Source organism: Chenopodium quinoa, unplaced genomic scaffold (assembly GCF_001683475.1).
Source record: "Chenopodium quinoa cultivar QQ74 unplaced genomic scaffold, ASM168347v1, whole genome shotgun sequence".
NCBI lineage: Eukaryota > Viridiplantae > Streptophyta > Magnoliopsida > Caryophyllales > Amaranthaceae > Chenopodium > Chenopodium quinoa.
The window spans coordinates 432,941-453,291 of NW_018742733.1; the positions used below are offsets into that span (position 1 = coordinate 432,941).

The 20,351-nt window shown below is 27.6% G+C and overlaps 2 protein-coding genes across 2 annotated transcripts; both read right to left on the reverse strand.

Moving 5' to 3' along the window:
* Window positions 1-8,234: 8,234 nt before the first annotated feature.
* Window positions 8,235-9,231, reverse strand: LOC110723474 (protein FAR1-RELATED SEQUENCE 9-like). Its single transcript, XM_021902830.1, has 2 exons — window positions 8,535-9,231; window positions 8,235-8,248 (listed from the first exon to the last, which is right to left on the reverse strand). The coding sequence occupies exons 1-2, from the start codon at window positions 9,229-9,231 to the stop codon at window positions 8,235-8,237; spliced, it is 711 nt and encodes a 236-aa protein (XP_021758522.1).
* Window positions 9,232-12,553: 3,322 nt separating this feature from the next.
* Window positions 12,554-16,176, reverse strand: LOC110723475 (protein FAR1-RELATED SEQUENCE 5-like). The gene is made up of 3 exons (XM_021902831.1): window positions 16,083-16,176; window positions 13,417-13,576; window positions 12,554-13,298 (listed from the first exon to the last, which is right to left on the reverse strand). The coding sequence occupies exons 1-3, from the start codon at window positions 16,174-16,176 to the stop codon at window positions 12,554-12,556; spliced, it is 999 nt and encodes a 332-aa protein (XP_021758523.1).
* Between the last annotated feature and the right edge of the window lie 4,175 nt (window positions 16,177-20,351).

The window sequence follows — 20,351 nt, forward strand, 5'->3', positions numbered from 1 at the left end:
CTTATTCATGTTTTTTATTTTTCAGTGCTCTTACTGAAGATGATATTTCAGACCTTGAAATTGGTACTAAATCTGGTCCTAGTTATCTTTGTACAATTATGGAAGATTTTAGTGATGAGCAAAAAAAGGATGTTATAGACATTGGTTTTGGTGGATTGCTTCAAATGAATTTGCAGGACAATATCAATCATCAGCTGTACAACTATATAGTAACTCATTTTAATCCTCATGCTAGAAATCTTATTGTTGGTAAAAATGAACATGCAATTCATATTGATAGTTCTAATATTGCTGATGTGTTGGGTATTCCTTTTACTGATATACCTGTGAAAGAGATTTCTAAAATAAAGAAATCAATCAATCCTGATGAATATTTGAAGATAGAGTGGAGGAGGTTCTTGGGTTTGGATATAGAGGATGACTCTGAACAGGGAAATGAAGGTGAAGCACAGAAGCAAAAGAAGAGGAAAACAGAAGAAAAAGTTGTTCAGGGTAGGAAGAAGAAGAAGACATATGTGAATATTATTACTTATAAGATGATGTTTGAGAAATATAGAGATGGTGGTGCTGATTTTAAAAAGTTGTTTGTTATGTTTGCTGTGTCTACATTTTTTGCTCCAATTGGTGATAAGTCTCCTAATTTTAATATCATCAAATCTTTAGAAGATGTGCGTTTCATTAAGGCTTTCAACTGGGCTGGTTGTGTTATGGACTTCTTATGTGCGTCAATAGCAGATTTCCAAGCCTTTGTTTTGAAAAAAAAGGAAGGGAAGGAGTTGAAAACAAAATCTAAACAAGTAAATGGCTGTTTAGTTGCTTTTGTAATTGCATTTTTACAAAACTTTGAGTTTGGGACAACTTTACATCGCAAGTCGTTTATTTTGAACTGGACCTGTGAGAGTTTGAACCAGAGGATTAAGTCTGTTGCTGAAAATATGGATTATGGTACTGTGAAACTGTACCCTGCTGCCTCACCAAAACAATATGCTGGCAAATCTGAACAGGCTCTTCTTAAAAGTTTAAGGCTGGACAGTATTGAGTTTAAAATTGAAGACAGTGATGAAGATGAATATTTGGATAAAAAAAAGAAAGAAAGAAGGAAGATCTGGTTGTACAATCTACTAGCTTTGAATTGAAGGATATAGATGACAAATCTAGATATGTAATGTACAAGATTCCTAAAGAGTTTCCTACTGATGCTGAAATTGATAATATGGATATCGATGTAAGTTAAAACTGCTATCTTTTTATTATATTTTAAGATTTGTATAATTTGCTTTAATTAGATATTAGAATACTTTTATCAGGAATAATAAACTGTTATCAGGCTATTCAACATTAATAATTTTAGTTAGAAATTAGAATACTTTTATCAGGAATAATAAACTGTTATTCAGGAATATGGTAAATTTTGTCAGGAAATTAAATTAATATATTAAAGTTGTTGATTTGATAATGTATTATTATTGTCAGGATTTAACATTATATTATCAGGAATTATGTACTTTCTATCAGTAATTAGCATTTTCTAATATTTTATTTGGATTATAGTATATGTTTGTCAGGAATTATCAGTAATTAGAAATTAAGTTGTACTTGTCAGCAATAAGAAACTATTAGTCGGTAATATGATACTATAAGTCAAGAATATGGTAAATTTGGTCAGGAAATGAAATTAATATATTAAGGTTATTGTTGATTTATTTACATTGTTGTAATTTGGGAATACATTATTATTGTCAGGATTTTCTACCATATTATCAGGAATTATACTTTTTCTATCAAAAATTAGCATTATCTAATATTATTCTTACATCTATTATTTTATTTTGATTAGTATCTGTTCAGGATTTAAATTCCTTTTATCAGAAATTAAGTTGTTTGTCAGGAATAAAAAACTATTAGTCAGGAATAAGATAAACACTCTAAGAAATTAGATTACTATTATCAGCAATAAGAATTATGCTATTTTCTTACATTTTACTAATAAGAAACTATTAGTCAGGAATAACAATTATGTTGCTTTCTTACATTTTACTTATTCATTTTTTATTTTATTTGTTGATTAGCCTGTGAAGAAGAAAATGATGAAATTTGGTCGAGACTTGAAGATTGTATCAGAGAACCAAATAGACTTTGCTATTGATTTGAAGGATGAAGCAAAATCATATTCACAAGAATCTCAATCTCAAGGAGAGGATGATTTCTATTCTAATGATGATTTTTTAGCAAAAATTGATGCAATAGTTGAAGTTGCAATGCAGACTAAAACTTTAGCTACTGATTTGGATCAGTTTGATAAAATAAAACTTAAGGCTGATGCAATTGTAAGTTTGATTACATTTATTATAATTTTTTTTATACTTATTAAAATCATATTAGATATATATTTGATATTATTCTTTATTTTGTATAGGTGAATGATGTTATTTCTGATCTTGGTTTGGAAAAAGATCTAATTGAAGATGCAGAGCAAAATTTAGAGGATGCAAACCAAGGAAGCACAGAACCAGAGAATGAGGTAGATGATCTTGGTTTGAATAATGTTCAAGGAAGTGATGTTGAAGACACAATCGCAGAACCAGAATTAGTTGAAGGCACAACACCATCAGAAAAAGAGGTGCATTCAGTTAGTAATGAAGGTCTACTTAGTTCCACATCACCTCCAAGAACACCAAAGAAACCCAAGGGACTCAATGAGATTTATTCATCTGCTATGAATGAGAATCAGGCTAGGCTTGTGCAAGAAGGGAGGAATTTCCTCAAGGGAGATACTTCTTTGCCTAGATTTCATTTAATTACTCCTACTCCTCCTACTTCTCAAGATACACCAGTATCCCAAGAAGAAAATGCACAAGTTACTGAAAAAGAAGTTCAAGAAACTTCTGAAAAAGAAAATGATAAAAACAAGGAAGATGACAGCACATCTAAGGTGTAATATTTGTATTTTAACTCAATAATTTATTTTAATAGTTATTACATTTAACTATCATATTTTATATAAATAAATTTGTTTATTATTCTATATTATTGTATTTATTTTTATTTGTATTATTCATATGCTTTCAGGTTTTTACTAAATCTGATGATGTTATTCAGTCTAAAGCTACAAAGGAACTCGCTTAAGCTATTTATCAAGGTCATCAGGTAATGGATTTTGTCAAAAATTATATATTTTTCTAAGGAATACTGAGTGAATTAGAATAAGATTGAGTAAGTCAGGAATAAAATTGTCATTGTCAGGAATTAAATTACTTATATCAGGAATTAATTCTTTATGTTAGAAATTTGATTGAGTTAGTCAGAAATAAACTTGTTGTATTCAGGAATTATATTGAGTTCATCAGGAATAAACTAGTCACTGTTATTAATTAGATTGTGTTAGTCAGTAATTTATATTATGTAGTATAGATTATTATTGTCATGATTTAGAAGACTTTTGTTTGATAATTATATTTTTTTTTCCTTGTAGGAAGAACAACCTCAGCCTAGAGATGCATGTGATGTTTTAGAATTGCTGAGGAACAAAACTGTTGCTACTGAATCTATTCCTATTCCTATTGATTCTATTCCTTTGGATTCTCCTACTGCTGCTACTGGTGACATTATTTTAGTAGATAAAACTCCTGCTCCTCCTAGTATTGATGATGATGAGTTTATAGTATCAGAAAAACAGCCTCCCAAAACACACATTGAGTTAATTGATGTTGATAAAATTCCTAGTTCTACAGATGTTCCTGGTGAATCTACTATGATAGCAGCTGATAAATATTCTGGAAAAAAAGAGAAGAGAATTCATGAATTAAGACAAAGGCAGGAGGAGAAATTGGTAGCAGCTGGTGGTTTAGGTTGGGTTCTACCACCTATTCACAAGATTCCAATTCAAAATAAAGACAAGATTGTGTGTAGGAATTTGCAAGAAAACAAGCCTTTGTATCTAAAAAGATTGATTGAACATGAATTATGCATGTGTGATTACTTGTTTTTTATGCACTATTTTGAGCAGCTTGAGTTAGATCCTACTGGTGAAGATGAGGGAGTTAAGAGGCGTAACAACAGTCTTTACGTACAAGATATAGGTACTGTTATCTGTCAGTTTCGCACTGAAGATCCTGAACAAAGTGATCTTATTTTGGTAAAGGAGGAGTTATGTTCCCTACGTCTGTCTGAGTAGGTTAATTCTGCTATTCATGATACTTGGGCTACTGTGCTCAACATTGAAGAGAGTAAAAAAACTGACAGAGGAGTTTTTCAATATAAAAGATTTGTTTTTCAAACTGAAGTTGCTGTAAGTTTTTTTTTCTTTCTTTACTTCACTCAGAAATAAATTTTATTTATAATATACTGTATTTAATATATTTTTTTGTTTTGCAGAATCTTACATGGAGATACTTAGAAAAAAGGGCAACTTACAGAAAAGAAGTTGCTAACATAAAGAAAAAGGAGGCAATTTTGAAAACTTTGAAAAATAACTCAGTAGAGTATAATAAGTGTAAAGAGGAATAGGTAAAAATGGAGATGGATTGTCAATTGAATATGCATAAAGGTGAGGACATTTATGACAGCATTTGCAAGTGGGTTAAGCGTTTTCCTTCATTCAACGTAGCCGAAGCCGATTTGGTAAATTTTTAACTTTATTTCTTCTTTTTATATTGTATATTCAGGAATAAGCTAAACCTAGTATGATACAAGATTTTATTAGTCAGATTTTATATTATTTTAAATCAGGAATTATATTACTTTAATCAGGAAATAACTTATTTATGTTAGTAATTAAACTGTGTTAGTCAGGAAAAAAATTGTATAGTAAGGAATTAAATTGTTTTAGTCAGGAATAATATTGTTTTAGCCAGGAATAAAATTGTTTTAGTCAGGAAATAAATTGTGTTAGTCAGTAATAAAATTCTGTAAGTCGGGAATATAAATTTTTTACTCAGATATTATGATCTTTTAATCCGATATTTGCTTCTTTTAGTCAGTTAATAAATGTGTTAGATATTGTGAAAATTATGTTTTATTTATTTTGCAGCTAATCTTTCCCATTGCGTTCGATAATCATCATACTCTGCTGGTTTTCAATTTCATTGATTGTATTGGTCCAAGAATAGATTGGATAAATAACAGGACTGATATTGATTGAGATAAATTAAATGGAATAGACAGAGTGCTGGTAAGATAATTTTAAATTAAATTTGTGAAAATTATACTTTTAGATGCTTTTAAATTTTAAAATTTATATATTTATAATTATAGATTAGAGCTGTTGGTATTTTTTTGAAAAAGAATGAACATCGACATGGTGACACAAATTTGGAACAATTGGAATGGCATGAACCTAAGTTTACATGGCAAACAACCCATGAAAATGAGGATTGTGGCCTTTTTGCATTAATGTGTATGAAAAATTACAATGGTATAACTGGAGGTCTTGTTGACTTAAAATATGTAAGTATTTTTTCTCCTTTGTTTTTGGATTTATACCTATTGTTTTTTAGTGTTCTTATTTTGTTTTTTATATAAATTTGTAGAAGCAAAATCGGAAGATATATAGATGCCAACTTGCTTATCAGATGGCTACTAGAGAAGAGAATTTTTTGCGGAAGAAATTGTGGAATGATTGCATTGAGTTTTCAATTAACAAGCACAAAATTTGGAAAGCTCAACCTGCAAGAAAGAAGCTAGAGGCCCAATATGAGAAAGAAAAGGAAGCCATTCAAAAGGAAAAAGAGAGGCAGTGGAAGTTGATGCAAAAACAACTAGAAAAAGAGCAGCAGCAATTGGAAATTGATCAACAGCTTCAGCAAAATGAAGAGGAAGATTAGATTTTTTTTTTTTTTAAACAATTAATCATACATGTACATATCATTAAGTTTTTTTGTAGTTAGACATTAGTTTTCTTTTGTATAGATACTTATAAATTTGGTTTATATATGTATATATTTTCTATTAAATCCAATTTCTATTAATCATACATCTATATATTAGTCAGATATTAAAGTACTTGTGTCAGAAATTAATATCAAATGTTAATTTTAAAAATTTTAAATATCAAACTTAAAATGAAGAATATGTTTGTCATAAATTAAATTACTCTTCTCAGGAATTATTTTATTTATGTTAGCAATTAAATTCTTTTGGTGAAGAAAAAAATTTTGTTAGTCAGGAAAAAACTTGATTTAATCAGGAATAAACTTCATTTAGACAGGAATAAACTTGAGTAAGTAAGGAATAAACTTGAGTTAATCAGGAATAAGATTTTTAAAGTCAGGAATGATATTGTGTTAGTTAGTAATACAATTAGTTTACTTAAGAATAAGATTCTAGAAGTCAAGAATTAACTCAGGAATTAAAACTCTGTTATCAGAAATTAAAATGTAATAGTCAGTAATAAAATTGAGTTATCAGATATTAAATCAGGCATGAAATTGTCTAAATCAGGATTAAAATTAGTTTAGTCAGGAATAAAATTTTGATTGTCAGGAATAAACTTCAGTTACTCAGCAATAAGACTTTTAAAGTCAGTAATAAAGTAAGGTTAGTCAGGAATAATATTGATCTAATCAGAAAATAAAATAATTTTTTTTCAGAAGTAATCAAACCTTAAAATGCCAAAATATAGTATTGTTTACAATTATCTTAAATAATAAAATAAAAAATTTGAAGATTGGCTTTATGATAGAAGAATGCAGCAATAGGGATGAATGAAATGAGTTGTGGATTAGGAGTTATTGTTCCAAACTCATTTGGATCTCTTGTTGCTGTTCTTCTTCTTTCAAAATATCCTCTAATTCTTTTGTTCTTCTTTGGCCTTCCCTTTGTTTTTGGTCGTTTAGGATCTTTTACTGTATTTCTTCTCTCTTCTTCTTCATCAAGTTCACGATTTTTTTCTTCATTTGTTTGGAACACTTTCCTTACAAATTTGTACATTTGTTCCAAAGCATCATCACATATTTTTGATGCTTCTTCATTCCCTTGACATATTGTCACAAGGTTGTAAAAATTCTTTGTTATTGATTGCCTCCAAGGAGTGTTTATTAATGAATGATCTGTAGTTGAATTTCCTAACCAAAAACAAAAAAAAACGGATTACTACATTTTTGTCAGTAATAAAAAAATTTTACTCAAGAATAATGTTATAATTTTCTGCTAAAACAATATTATAGTATCAGAAAAGTCATCAATAAGCTATGCCATGATATTTTTTTTTCTGTTTGAGTCATATGTTTTCTGACAAAATTTGTTGCATTTCTTAAAAAAAGTCATACAAAATTTAATAAAGTCATGAAAAAGTTCTATAAATCTGAAAAGTAATTTATTGCATCATTGAAAAGTCATTCTAATCTATAAAAAGTAATTTATTGCATCATTAAAAAGTCATTTAAATTTTACTGAGATTATAATTTTTTCTGTTAAATTACAGATTAATTATTGTTGTTCATACATAAATCTTCTCTATTTAAAGCCTGTTCTAAATCAAGTTTTTTCTATTAAAAGAGTTATATTAATATATACATTGTTTCTATAAAAGGTGCAGTTTTGTAACAATAAGTTATATTTTCTTCATCTAATCAAGAGTTCTAACATAATGGCTGATTTCTACGCAAATAAAGAAAAATGCACTATTACTTTCAAGACAATTCATTGCCTTAGTATGGTAAATATATTTTACATTAAGTTTTAAATTTATAAATTTGTTTTGTGTTTTAGTAAAAACTTAATGATTTCATTTTTTTTTTTTAATTTCAGCCACTTCCTGCAGAATGGAAGTTATTTCTTCTAAGATTCAGGCATCATGTTAGAGTCTATCCTGGAAATAATGGCAGAGAAGATAGATTTTGGGAAGTAAGAGTCATAAGCATACCACAAGATACAGGGTATGGTGGTATGTTGGTTGATCGTGAATGGGAAAACTTTGTAGCTACTAACAACATAGTTCCTGGAGACAGACTTGATATTTACCATGATCGTGATACCATTTACATTAGAATTTTTAATGCTGATGGTACTGAAAAGCTTCCTAATGAAGAAGAAAATGGTAGCAATGTTTAAGTTTTTTAATATTAAGATTATGTTTGTAATAAATCTGATTTTATATCAGAAATAATAATATCTGTATCAGATATTAAACTATGATTACCAGAAATAATAATATAAGAATCTGATTATAATATGTTGTTCATTGTAAATTATCTTCATGAATTAGATTATTTTTGTCATTTATTAGATTTGTTTTGTTATGAATTAAATTCTGTATGTCAGATATTAAAATATTTTAATCAGGAATTAAGCTGAATATTTCAGGAATTTGATTGTATATTTCAGGAAAAAAATTGTTTCAATCAGAAATTAGATTTAATATATCAAGAATAAGATTACCTAGGACAGGTATTATACTATTTAAGTTAGCTGTTGCATTTCTATGTCAGTAAATTATTTATGTTAGTAATTAAAATATTTAGTTCAGGAATAAAGATATTTTTATTTTATACTAAATAGGAAAGTAAAAAATTTAAAATAACAAAGTATGTACGTACCTGATTCATTCTCATCCCATATCCTTGATTTAGCAAGCTTGGTCCAACGTTTCAGAATGTATCTCTCTGGTATAGAATGTATGTTGTACATTTGCATTATCTTGATAATGTGAAAGCATAGCAATCCAGTCTCTATGAAGCACATACAAGAACACATAAATTCATTGTTTTGACAGTGATATATGACTTGATAGGTGTGCATATAATCTTCATCAAGAGAAACATCAAAGAATTTGGCGTATTGCATTGAAGTTGGCTTTTCCTTTGCATATGCTCCTAGGCTGGTCTCAAATTCCAACTTAAAATCCTTGTATAAGTTCAGAGTATAAACTTCAGCAGCATGGTTCAAGATTTTTGTTTTTGTTTTTGGTTTCTCAGTAGTACATCTGAAGTTGTCACTCTTTTCAGTGCTTCTCCATCTTCTAACAGTAGCTTCAAATATATGGAAGAACTCCAAAAGCTTAGTGATTATGTTAGCCTTAAATGAAATTGCTCTGTTTGTTACTTCTACTCTTTGAGATGAAAGGATTCCCGTAGAGAAAATATCCTTGCTCAAAGCACTGCACCATTTTTCTCGTAGCCCGAACAACCTATCAAACCATTCTTTTTTTTCTAATCCATATTTTTGAACCATCTTGTTCCATACATCTTCGAATTCTGATTCTGAATCACACCCACTTAAGCACTTGTGAAACATATTCTTGAATTCAGGGTTGTTTTTTTAAAGTTCCAAAGTGTGATACAAAATTCTTTTGCAAATGCCATAGACATAGCCTATGTCTTGAATTTGGATAAACCTGTAACAATCAAATAATTTCATTTTATAGTCAGATATTAGAAAAATAATGGAAGAAATTAATAAAACTTTGTCAGGAATTAAAGAGTCAACGTTAGATATTATATAACTCAAGTTAGTTATTAATCTATTTTTGTCAGGCATAACAATTTACTATTCAGGAATTAAAGTGTTTTAATCACATATTAAACAAATAATATCAAATATATATTTATTTTCTGCAATAATTATAGAAGAATTTGATATATTTTTATCAGTGTTTAGATTATATTTATCAGGAATTACCTGATATTCATTAGGAATTAGGAAAGTTATAGTCATTTTTTAGACAACATAAGTCAAATAATTTCATTATATAGTCAGTTATTAGATATATAGTAGCAGTAATCAATAAATTTTTGTCAGGTATTAAAGAGTCAAAGTTATATATTACATAACTCTAGTCAGTTATTAATTTATTTTTGTCAGGCATAACAATTTATTAGTCAGGATTTAAAGTGGTTTAGTGAGATACTAGATAAAATAAATCAAGTATTGTAGAAGTTTCTTCAGGGAAAATATTTTTTAATACAGAAATTAGTACATTTTGTTCATATATTAGATAACTTATAAACAAATAATGTCAATTATATATTTATTTTCTTCAACAATTATAGAACAATTTGATTTATTTTAATGAGTTTTTAGAAAATATTTATCAGGAATTACATTATATTTATTAGGAATTAGCAAAGTTATAGTCATTTCTTAGACAACATAAATCAAATAATTTCATTATATAGTCAGATATTAGATATATAATGGCAGTAATAAATAAATTTTTTTCAGGCATAACATTTTAATACAGAAATTAGCACATTTTGTTCACATATTAGACAACTTATATCAAGCAAAAATTTACTAGTGTTTGACTTTACTTAGAGTTGCTCTCAGTACTTTGTGGTTTGGATAAAGATATTTAAAATAAAGATATTTAACATGAAGATATTTACCAACTCTTTTGGATAAAGATGACAAAAATGTAAAAATAAGAATTATTCGTAGAAAATTATTCTAAAAGTAAATTATTTTTTTAATCTCTTATATTTGTCTATAAAACCAAGAATTGTTCATACATTTTGCATGTTTGTGTTCCTGTATATTCTCTCTCCTAAAACATACTCTTTTTCTTTTTTCCTCAATTATGGAAAACAATTCTCAGTCTTCTACTTCATCAAACGACCCAGAAGAAAATGTTTTTGATAACTTTGAAAAGATATTAAATTATCTACTTGAGAGAAGAGACAGAGTGAAAAATGGGTTGATGAAGCTGTATGAAAATTTTGAGAAGAACAAAAGCGAAGAACTGAGTAAGAGAAAGAGGGTTGAAGAAAAATTCCAGGAAGAACAAAACAAAAAAAAGAAAGAAGACGATCAACAGAAGAAGAAACAAGAAGAAGAAAAAGAAGATCAAATGAAAAAACAAGTTTAAAATCTCTAAAAGATGATTAAGATTCTAGGGTTTTGTTTTTTTTTTTTTTTTTTTTTTTTTGATATATTATATTTTTCAAAATAGTATATGAAATCAAGTATATTTCAGTAATGTACTTTGATTTTATTTTGGTTTCTCATGTATTGCCTTTATTTTTTTTAGTAAAATACTTGTTGGACAAATATTAGTATATTTAAATTTTCATATAATAGGTTATTTTTTTTCAATAATTTTAATATTATTACGTTGGACTTATGCTTTTGTTTTTGTTAATTCAGCTATTATTATATTAAAGTCAGATATAAAATGATTATACACAGATATTTCTATATTTTAGACAGGAATTAAATATTTTCAGAATTTAATTAGTGCTATTTGATTTATCAGTTATTAATCTCTTCTTGTCAGAATTAATAATATTTTAGTCAGTTTTTAAATTATTTTGATCAGAAATTACATGAAATTTTTCACTCAGAAATAACGTTGATGCATAGTAATATTTTTAACTCATTTATAAGCTTAAGTTAGACAGGAATTAGTTTTTATTAGTCAGTTGTTACATTTTTGGATTATTTTTTTCTTATGCATTATAATATTAGTCAGCATTTAAAGTAATCTCTTTTTGTCAGGAATAATAATATTTTAGTCAGTTTTTAGATTATTTTGATCAGAAATTACATGAAATTTTTAACTCGGAAATTATTTTGATGCATAGTAATATTTTTAACTCAGAAATAAGCTTAACTTAGACAGGAATTAAGTTTTATTAGTCAGTTGTTACATTTTTGGATTGGTTGATTTATGTTAGTCATAATAATATTTTAGTCAGGAATTAATGAGTAACAGTCAGATATTATATATTTAACGTTAGTTATTCTTGTATTTTTTGTCATGCATAATATTATACTAGTCAGCATTTAAAGTATTATAGTCAGATAATAGATTAATAGTTTCATATAATAGGAATTAACGTGATTTAAGTTATTCCATTGTATTAAAAATCAGAAATATTATTATTTCTTTCACGATTATTATATTTTTACTCAGGTATTATATTATTAAGTGCAGGAAATAAATTATATCTCTCAGAAAATCATTTTGTTGTGTTTTTCTAAAGAATGATAAAATTTTATTCAGCTATTATTATGTTAAAGTCGGATATAAAATGATTACAGACAGATATTTCTTTATTTTGGACAGGAATTAAATATTTTCAGAATTAAATTAGTGTTATTTAATTTCAGTTATTAATCTCATTTTGTCAGGAATAATAATATTTTAGACAGTTTTTAGATTATTTTGATCAAAAATTACATGAAATTCATAAGGAAGAAATGATATTCAAATACTTTCTTCTTATAGTCAGATATTAAATAAGTAATTGCAGTAATTAATATATTTTTGTCAGGTATTAAAGAGTCAAAGTCAACTATTTTATATATCATATCAGTTATTAATCAATATTTGTCAAGCATAACAATTTGTTAGTCAGTAATTAAAGTGTTTTAATTACATATTAAATATATAATATCAATTATAAAATTTATTTTCTTCATCAGTTTTAATATTATTTTCATCAGATATTACATGATATTTATTTGATATTAGTAAAGTTATAGTCATTACTTAGACAGAAATCAAATAATTTCATTTTACAGTCAGATATTATATATATCATGGCAGTAATTGACTTATTTATGTCAGGTATTAAAGAGTTAAAGTCAGATTATTTTATTTGATACTAAACATATCCTAATATAAAATACAGAAACTGCTTACCCCTGGTATGGCGTTGCTCATTGCAAGATCTTGATCAGTGAAGATTGTTTTTGGTTCAATTCCACACATTGACTTTTTGAAGATTGAAAGCAGCCAAACAAATGTATCGGTCTTTTCATCGGTTATGAATGCACATCCAAACATTGCTGTTTTCCAATGATTGTTTATACCAACAAATGGAGCACATATCAACCCATATTTGTTTGTTCTGTATGTTGTATCGAAGATTAAAACATCACAAAAAGCTTTGAAATCTTCAAGCATTTGGGAGTCACGCCAAAAATAGCTCACAACATTATTTTCTTCTCCAAATTTCAATCTATAAAAGAATGAGGGATCTTGATCTGCTCTTTCTTGAAGAGTGTCTAACACATTCTGCATGTCTCCACCTTCAACCATACTCATTTTCACCCTTGATACATAATTAAGGTGATCTCTCTTAGTATGACCTACACATTCTTCTCCTCCAGCTTCATTGCTTATATAATTATAAGCATCCATTGGTTTAATACCACTCTCAATCATGTTCTCAATTAGTTCACACATTGGCGTTGATATTTGCCTTTCTGATCTTAGATGATGTCGTTGAACTGCTATAACCAATTCATGATTATGCTCCAACTCATGTGTAACAACTTCGAAATTTCCTTCTTTGTTTTTCTTGAAACGAATATGGGCTTTACATCCAGTTCTTGTCTCATTTACCTCCCTATATTTTCTTTTTTTTTGCATCAGTTTTACCCAATAAGGGTATTTCCACAGTATTTTGTTCAGCTGCTATCTTCATTTTACCCTTTGTATGTCCTTCCTTAGAACATCTAAAATAAAACTCATACATTTTATCATTGGAATCTCTTCTCTTTGTTGATTTTCTGACACTGAAACCAACAGATCTTGAATGAGCTTTGTATAACACATATCCCTCATTGTAGTTTGATACTGTATAACTTGCTAGACATTTACTTATGTTTTCATCCTTGTCATATTTGTAATAATCTGCAACAAAAGTATACAAGTTGTCATTTATCTTCATATTTGTAATTATCTTCAGGAATTAGATTATTTTTGTCATTTATTAGATTTGTTTTGTCAGGAATTAAATTCTGTATGTCAGGTGTAAAAATGTTTTGATTAGGAATTAATTTGAGTATATCAGATATTATATTGTATATTTCAGTAATAAAATTGTTTAAATCAGAAATTAAATTGAACAATTTTATTAATTTAATTTTAGTGACAAAAAATAGTCAAAATATTACTAAAAAAAAGTCAAAAAATTGTTTATATTAGAAATTAGATTATAGTAGTCAGGAATAAAATTTATATTAATTATGAATTACCATGTCTTGATCAGAAAATAGATTATTTAAATCAGGAATTACTAAATACTAGTTAGGAAATAAATCATCTCAGTCTTTTTTAGGATTATATTAATCAGGAAATAGGTAATATTGGTCAGTAATAAAGTTATATTATTCAGAAATAATAATATTTGTATCTGATTATATGTTGTTCAATGTTAATTATCTTCAGGAATTAAATTATTTTTGTCATTTATTAGATTTGTTTTGTCAGGAATTAAATTCTGTATGTCAGGTATAAAAATGTTTTGATTAGGAATTAATTTGAGAATATCAGATATTATATTGTTATTTTAGTAATAAAACATTACTCAAAAAATAGTTAAAAAATTGTTTGAATTAGAAATTAGATTATAATAGTCAGGAATAAAATTGTCTAAGTCAGGAAATAGATGATAAAATACTCAGGACATAAATGATAGTCAGGTTTAAGAAATTATATTCAGAAATAAAAAAAAAAATTATTGCACACAAGAATTAGAATTTGAAAAGTCATGACCTTCCCTCTTCTAAAACATCAACACTCAAAACACTCAAAAAACACGTAAAATCATTTAAAAGACATAAAATTAATTGAATAAAATTAAATGTATTTACTAGAACCGAGGTTAATTATAAATGAAAAACACATATTTGAAAAGGCATGACCTTCCCTCTTCCTAAACTCTGCACTAATTCGCGCTCTAAACACTATATATAAGATACCACAGTGTACAAGAAACTATATTAAGGGAAAAAAAATTCATATAAAAATATAAATTGCTTCAGTTTGAATTTTAATCATTTTTATAAGAATATAACTACTGCGAACTACTGCTATTACAAAAGGTATATTTTTTTTCATTCTATGATCTTACATTTGTTAGTTTATTTTATTTTGTTTTGTTATGATTTATGTGTTTATTTTTTTTTGTGGTTAGATGGCTAATCATATTCCACACCCAGTTGATGCCTTAGAAGATGCACATCCAACATTAGCTGTTGAAGAGATATTATGCATGCATATTTTTCCTAGGTGCACCTTCAAAGCGCAGGCAATGATTAATTGTACATGTAAATATTATAATGAATTATGGTATTACAAATTTTGGATTCCAGAAATAGTAAGAAGAAATCAAAATTCAAATGAATGGTGGGTTGCATATGACATTATGAGGCATAATATTGGTTTTCACAATGGAATTGTGCAAGACTGGGCTGAATTTCTTGATGGATTACGTTTAATTTTTGAGGAAGAAGAAGCCAACAAGAATAAAAAAAAAAAAAGAGAAGAGGCAATCCAACCAGGAAGAGAGGAAAAAATAATAAAAATAGATGATGTAATTAGTAGTTTATGTTCAATGTTTTACAGATTATTATATTTGAATTAATAAACATAACATTTCAGTAATATGTAATTTATTTTTAAATTTTAATGATTTTATTTTAGTATTTGTTTTGTATGACGTTATTAAATTATTATATGTTTTTTGAAGTTTATAATACTCAGGAATTAACATATCTTAGTCAGGAATTAGATATTTTAGATCAGGTATTACAATATATTAGTCAGGAATAAAATTAACTCTTTCAGGTTTAAGATAATATTAGTCAGGAAACAGATAATAATAGTCAGTAATTTTATTATCAGATATATATATATAGTAATTAAATGTTTTTAAATTTATAATACTCAGGAATTAAGAAATGTTAGTCAGGAATTAGATAATGTTGTTCAAAAAGCTGATAAAGATAGTCAGTTTTAGGATAATAATATTCAGATATATCATAGCATATAGAAATTTTATTTCTTTTATCAAATCAGAAATTTTTTTCTAGTTAGAAATTACAATATATTAATCAGGAAATATATTATTTTAGTCAGGAAATAGATAATGATAATTATTAATTATAGGAATTGGAAAGAAAAGAAATAATATTAAACAGGAAATAGAAAATGATAATCAGGTTTAAGTTAGTAATAGTCAGTTTTAAAATAATTATAGTTAGGTTTACATTATTTTTACTAATTTTTATTAGGAAATAGGTTTCCATAGGAATAAAATTAATTCAGTCAGGATTCATATAATATTAGTCAGGAATTATATTGTCTGCAACAATAAATTACAATGCATTTAATAAATTTACATAACATAGTATACCTATTATACTTGCAGCATCTTCATCTCTTTCTTCATCATCTCTTTCTTCATTTATATTGTCTCCTAAAATTACATTATCTGCTGCATTCATCATTAGTGTTAGTATATTTGGATTTAATTCTAAAATTATAAAAAAAAACTGGATTCAAATTAAAATTTATTTTTCTGCGACATGTAATATAAACAATTTGTGAAATATAAATTAATCCTGATTTCAAATTCGATTGGAATATAAATTAATCCTGATTTCAAATTCGATTGGAATATAAATTAAGCCTGATTTTCAAATAAGTCAAAATTAACTACGATCTGAAATTCGATTGGCATTGATTGCTTATAATAAGTCGAAATTAACTCGAATTTAAATATGATCTGATATTAAATCAAAATTTACTACGATCTGAAATTCAATTTGGCTTGCATGCGATTTATAAGTAGAAATTCATATTTCAAATTCAAGAACTTTATAATTTTGAAATACAATCTGAAATCATTAACTATATAATTTTAAAATTGTTAAATATGATTCGAAATTGCATAAAATCAAAATTATGAACTAAATTGTACCTTTTTCAGCAGTAATTGAGCTAGAAATTGATTCAATAGGTGAATCAGAATGTCCTTCTATCATCATTTTATTATTTGATTTCTCCATTTTTTTATGAAATTTGAAGATTTGAATTCTCTGAAATTTGAGGAAATGAAGTGGTTGAAATTGGACGAAATGAAATTTCAGAAAATGACGGCGCACGAAATTTTATAAAAATGATGTAAACGAAATCGAAAATTCAGACACTGTATAAAATGGCGCGCGGGCTTTGGTCGGGTTGATTAGGCCCGCGCCTTTTTAAATAAGGATCCCGAAGGCCCGCGCCTTTTTAAATAAGGCCCGGACTCACGTGAGTCCAGTCTCACGCAAAACGCTTTGTATTTTGATGGGAATTCAACCCTTTTATTTCCAATCTCATTCCCGCCTCACAAGTCACAACCTCATTCCCATCAAACAAACATGGAATTTTATGATAAATGGGATTAAATTCTCATTACCATCTTCTATTCCCACTAACTAAACACCCCCAAAAGGTAATTCTTCAATGAATTTTCCCTATAAAAAATTATAGAAAAATTAAAATTTAAAAAAAAAAAAAAAAAAAAAAAACTTGGGGTGGGATACAAAGAGGAGAGAGAAGGAAATGAATTGAGCAACTGAACAAGAAAATTTTATGTTGACCGGCTGACCCTATAATAGTTATTATTGCATCAATTAAAGTTAGTGGGCTGCCAATAAAAACCCTACAATGACCCTATAACATAAAGTCCAATAATAACCATGTCCATTCAAAAGTTAAAGGATCAAGACCCTTTAATATGTGACCTGCCCCTTTGTCATTGGACTACCCTGTCCAATAATCACCTCTATATACTAGTATGTTTCTGTTTATGTATATACTTATATTAGTATGTTTGTCGAGTATACTGTACCAACCATTAATACTAGTACAGTATTTTTCTTTTTCATGTAGACTTGTAGTCTAAAGACTAAAGAGAGTTACAAGTTTTAAAAGGAGGGAGTCGAGTTTAGGCAAAATACGGTCCTCATAATTTAGTACGGAGTAGTATATTTGTAGCAATTGTTCAATTATATTTAAATTTTTTTGAAAATGATACTATATTATTTTTATAAAACCGCCAATATATTTCACTTTATTTTGTTATAATTTTTAATATACAAAATGATCCGAGGCATCGCCCGGGCCAAAAACTAGTTGTATTTTATTCAACATCCCTACCTTATAAAAAGTGGAAAAAAACTCTTATGAATAGTGTTAGGACATATATACCCCTTAAAATGTTAATTTACCAATATAGCCATAGTCATTAATGTTAATTAGTATCTGTTAGTCTCTATGTGTCTTCCCTCGGTGTGAATGTTAATTAGTACTTCCTCCGTTCTATTAATATTGCAACAAGGAGAAAATTACGCATCCCAAATCACATTTTATATACTAAATATCTATAATTGTGTAAGAGTAAAAATCATAAAAAAAGTTGATATTGTGAAAGTATTTTATGAGACGAATCCAACAAGATCCCACATGACTATATTTAGCTTAACGTATAAATCATATTATATGGTCAAACAAGAGTGATGAATAGTGGAAAAAATCCATTGTTACAATATTAATAGAACGGATGAGGTATATGTTAGTCTCTATGTGTTGTGCTTTTCGACTTTTCGACCTTTCCTCTTTTCTCCTCCTAAGCGTTTCTTCCTCTCCTTCCTCCTCTCTTTAAACAAATTATTAGCTCTCCAATAAATCACCTAGCTGGCTTTTTCTCCTCCATTGAAGCAGTTTTTGAGGTGAGGTAATTAAATGATTGAATATCAATTGGACAATTTGGGTATATCGTTAATTTTTTGACTAAATTATTGAATATCAATTTTACAATTTGGGTAATATCATTATTTTAAATTGTCACATGATTTGATATATGTATGTGTCAATGTGTGTGTTTTTGTTTGAAGATTGATTGAGTGACTTAACAATTTAAGATGAATAGGCATGGCTTCAACGTAGTCGTGGTTTGATTATTTACTCCATTAGCTTAAATTTTTATTTGATTATCATGGTTATTTTAACAAACCAAAATACACAATTCATTCTACGAAAGAGCTGTGGGCATATAGAAATATTGCAAGAGCGTCAACATTCCCTTTTTATTGGCAAGGTTATTGTATGTGGTTGGTGGCTTTATGCAATTCTCAATAGCCACGACCAGCGAGCAATCAAGATGGATTTACCATGGGCTCATGTTACTTGCTTGTAAGTCATCTTTTCCCCAACCTTGTGAATATTGCTCTGATTTCCCGTTCTATATCTTGCGAGCTAGGTCTATGGTTGTTACGAGACACAATACATTAACGAGCTCCCCAAATAAGTCTTATATAAACTATGACAAGGCTCACCTTTTTAACTCCATTCTTCAATTGAAATCATGAAACCTTATAATTTGTCAGTATATATGTTTTTAAGCTAATTATATGTTGTATAGGAAAAATTTAATCTATGACTTCATTTAATCTATGATTTGGTGAATTTGTTGTCTTGTTGAGTTTTTTGGGTGTGATTTGTGTTAGTAAGATCTACATGGGTATTTTTATATGGGTTTAATTTTGCAATTGTAATTGATTTAGATTTGATTGTTTTAATGGTTTGTGATTATATTGTCTACAAGTGACCTTTTTATTCGTTCATTTTTTTTTTTTATTTCTATGCTCTACTCTGCTTGTTTTATAGAGGATTTCTCATCTGGTCTTTATGGTCTCAACTCTCAATAGGTTGTAGAAGGAAGAGGATTTTCACTTAACTACTTGAGTATGCTCATTTAATTACCCTTTATTTATGTAATTGAAAGTCTAAGTGTTTATGATTTTGTTTAATTTGAGTTAAATGTCCCAAATTTACATGTCTACTAATATAATGGTGGCAGACTGACGGTTGATTTTCTTGTTTTAAATTGTTTTAATATTTATAATGATTTTTGCTTCATGGCAGGATACAATCATCAATCATGGCCATAGTCTCTGTAATGTTAGAAAATACTTCGTAGAATACCAAATACCCAACTTGAAGCACTTTCTTCACTTTTCTGCATGGCTTGATGCATTCAAGTAGCATAGTAGACAAACACGTTGTGTACTCTATGTCAAGCTTTCTTGATTTATTATACTTGTATATTTTCTCATATGCTGGAGAGTCGAGATTGCTAGATATATTAATAATATTATTTACTCATATATGATGCAATTTCTACCATTGACCTTCTTTTCTATATACATTTTTTTTTCTTAAGGATCACTACACTGAAGTTTAATAGTTTAAATGTCCTTAAGATTCCATATATCATTTCATGTTCGTAACTGTGTACAATGTACAAGACTACAAACTACCAAAATAATTTATACATGTAACTAAATCAAACACATACCTAAGGTGTAAAGAAAAGTCAATATAATTTTTAGACATTGTCTAGCCATACCACGCGCATCACGCGCGTTGGCTCCCCTAATTAAATATAAAATTACCTTTGTATTTTGAATCTTTCAATCGAGTTAATTCGAATATTTATTGACACTATGCACTTTTTATATCATTATCAGTCCACTATCTTAAATTCTTAACAAATTAGTTCAGATCCTTATTAGTCAAATTTCGCTGACTTGTACATTTTTTTCCTATTTTCTCCATGCCTTTGTATGATTATCAA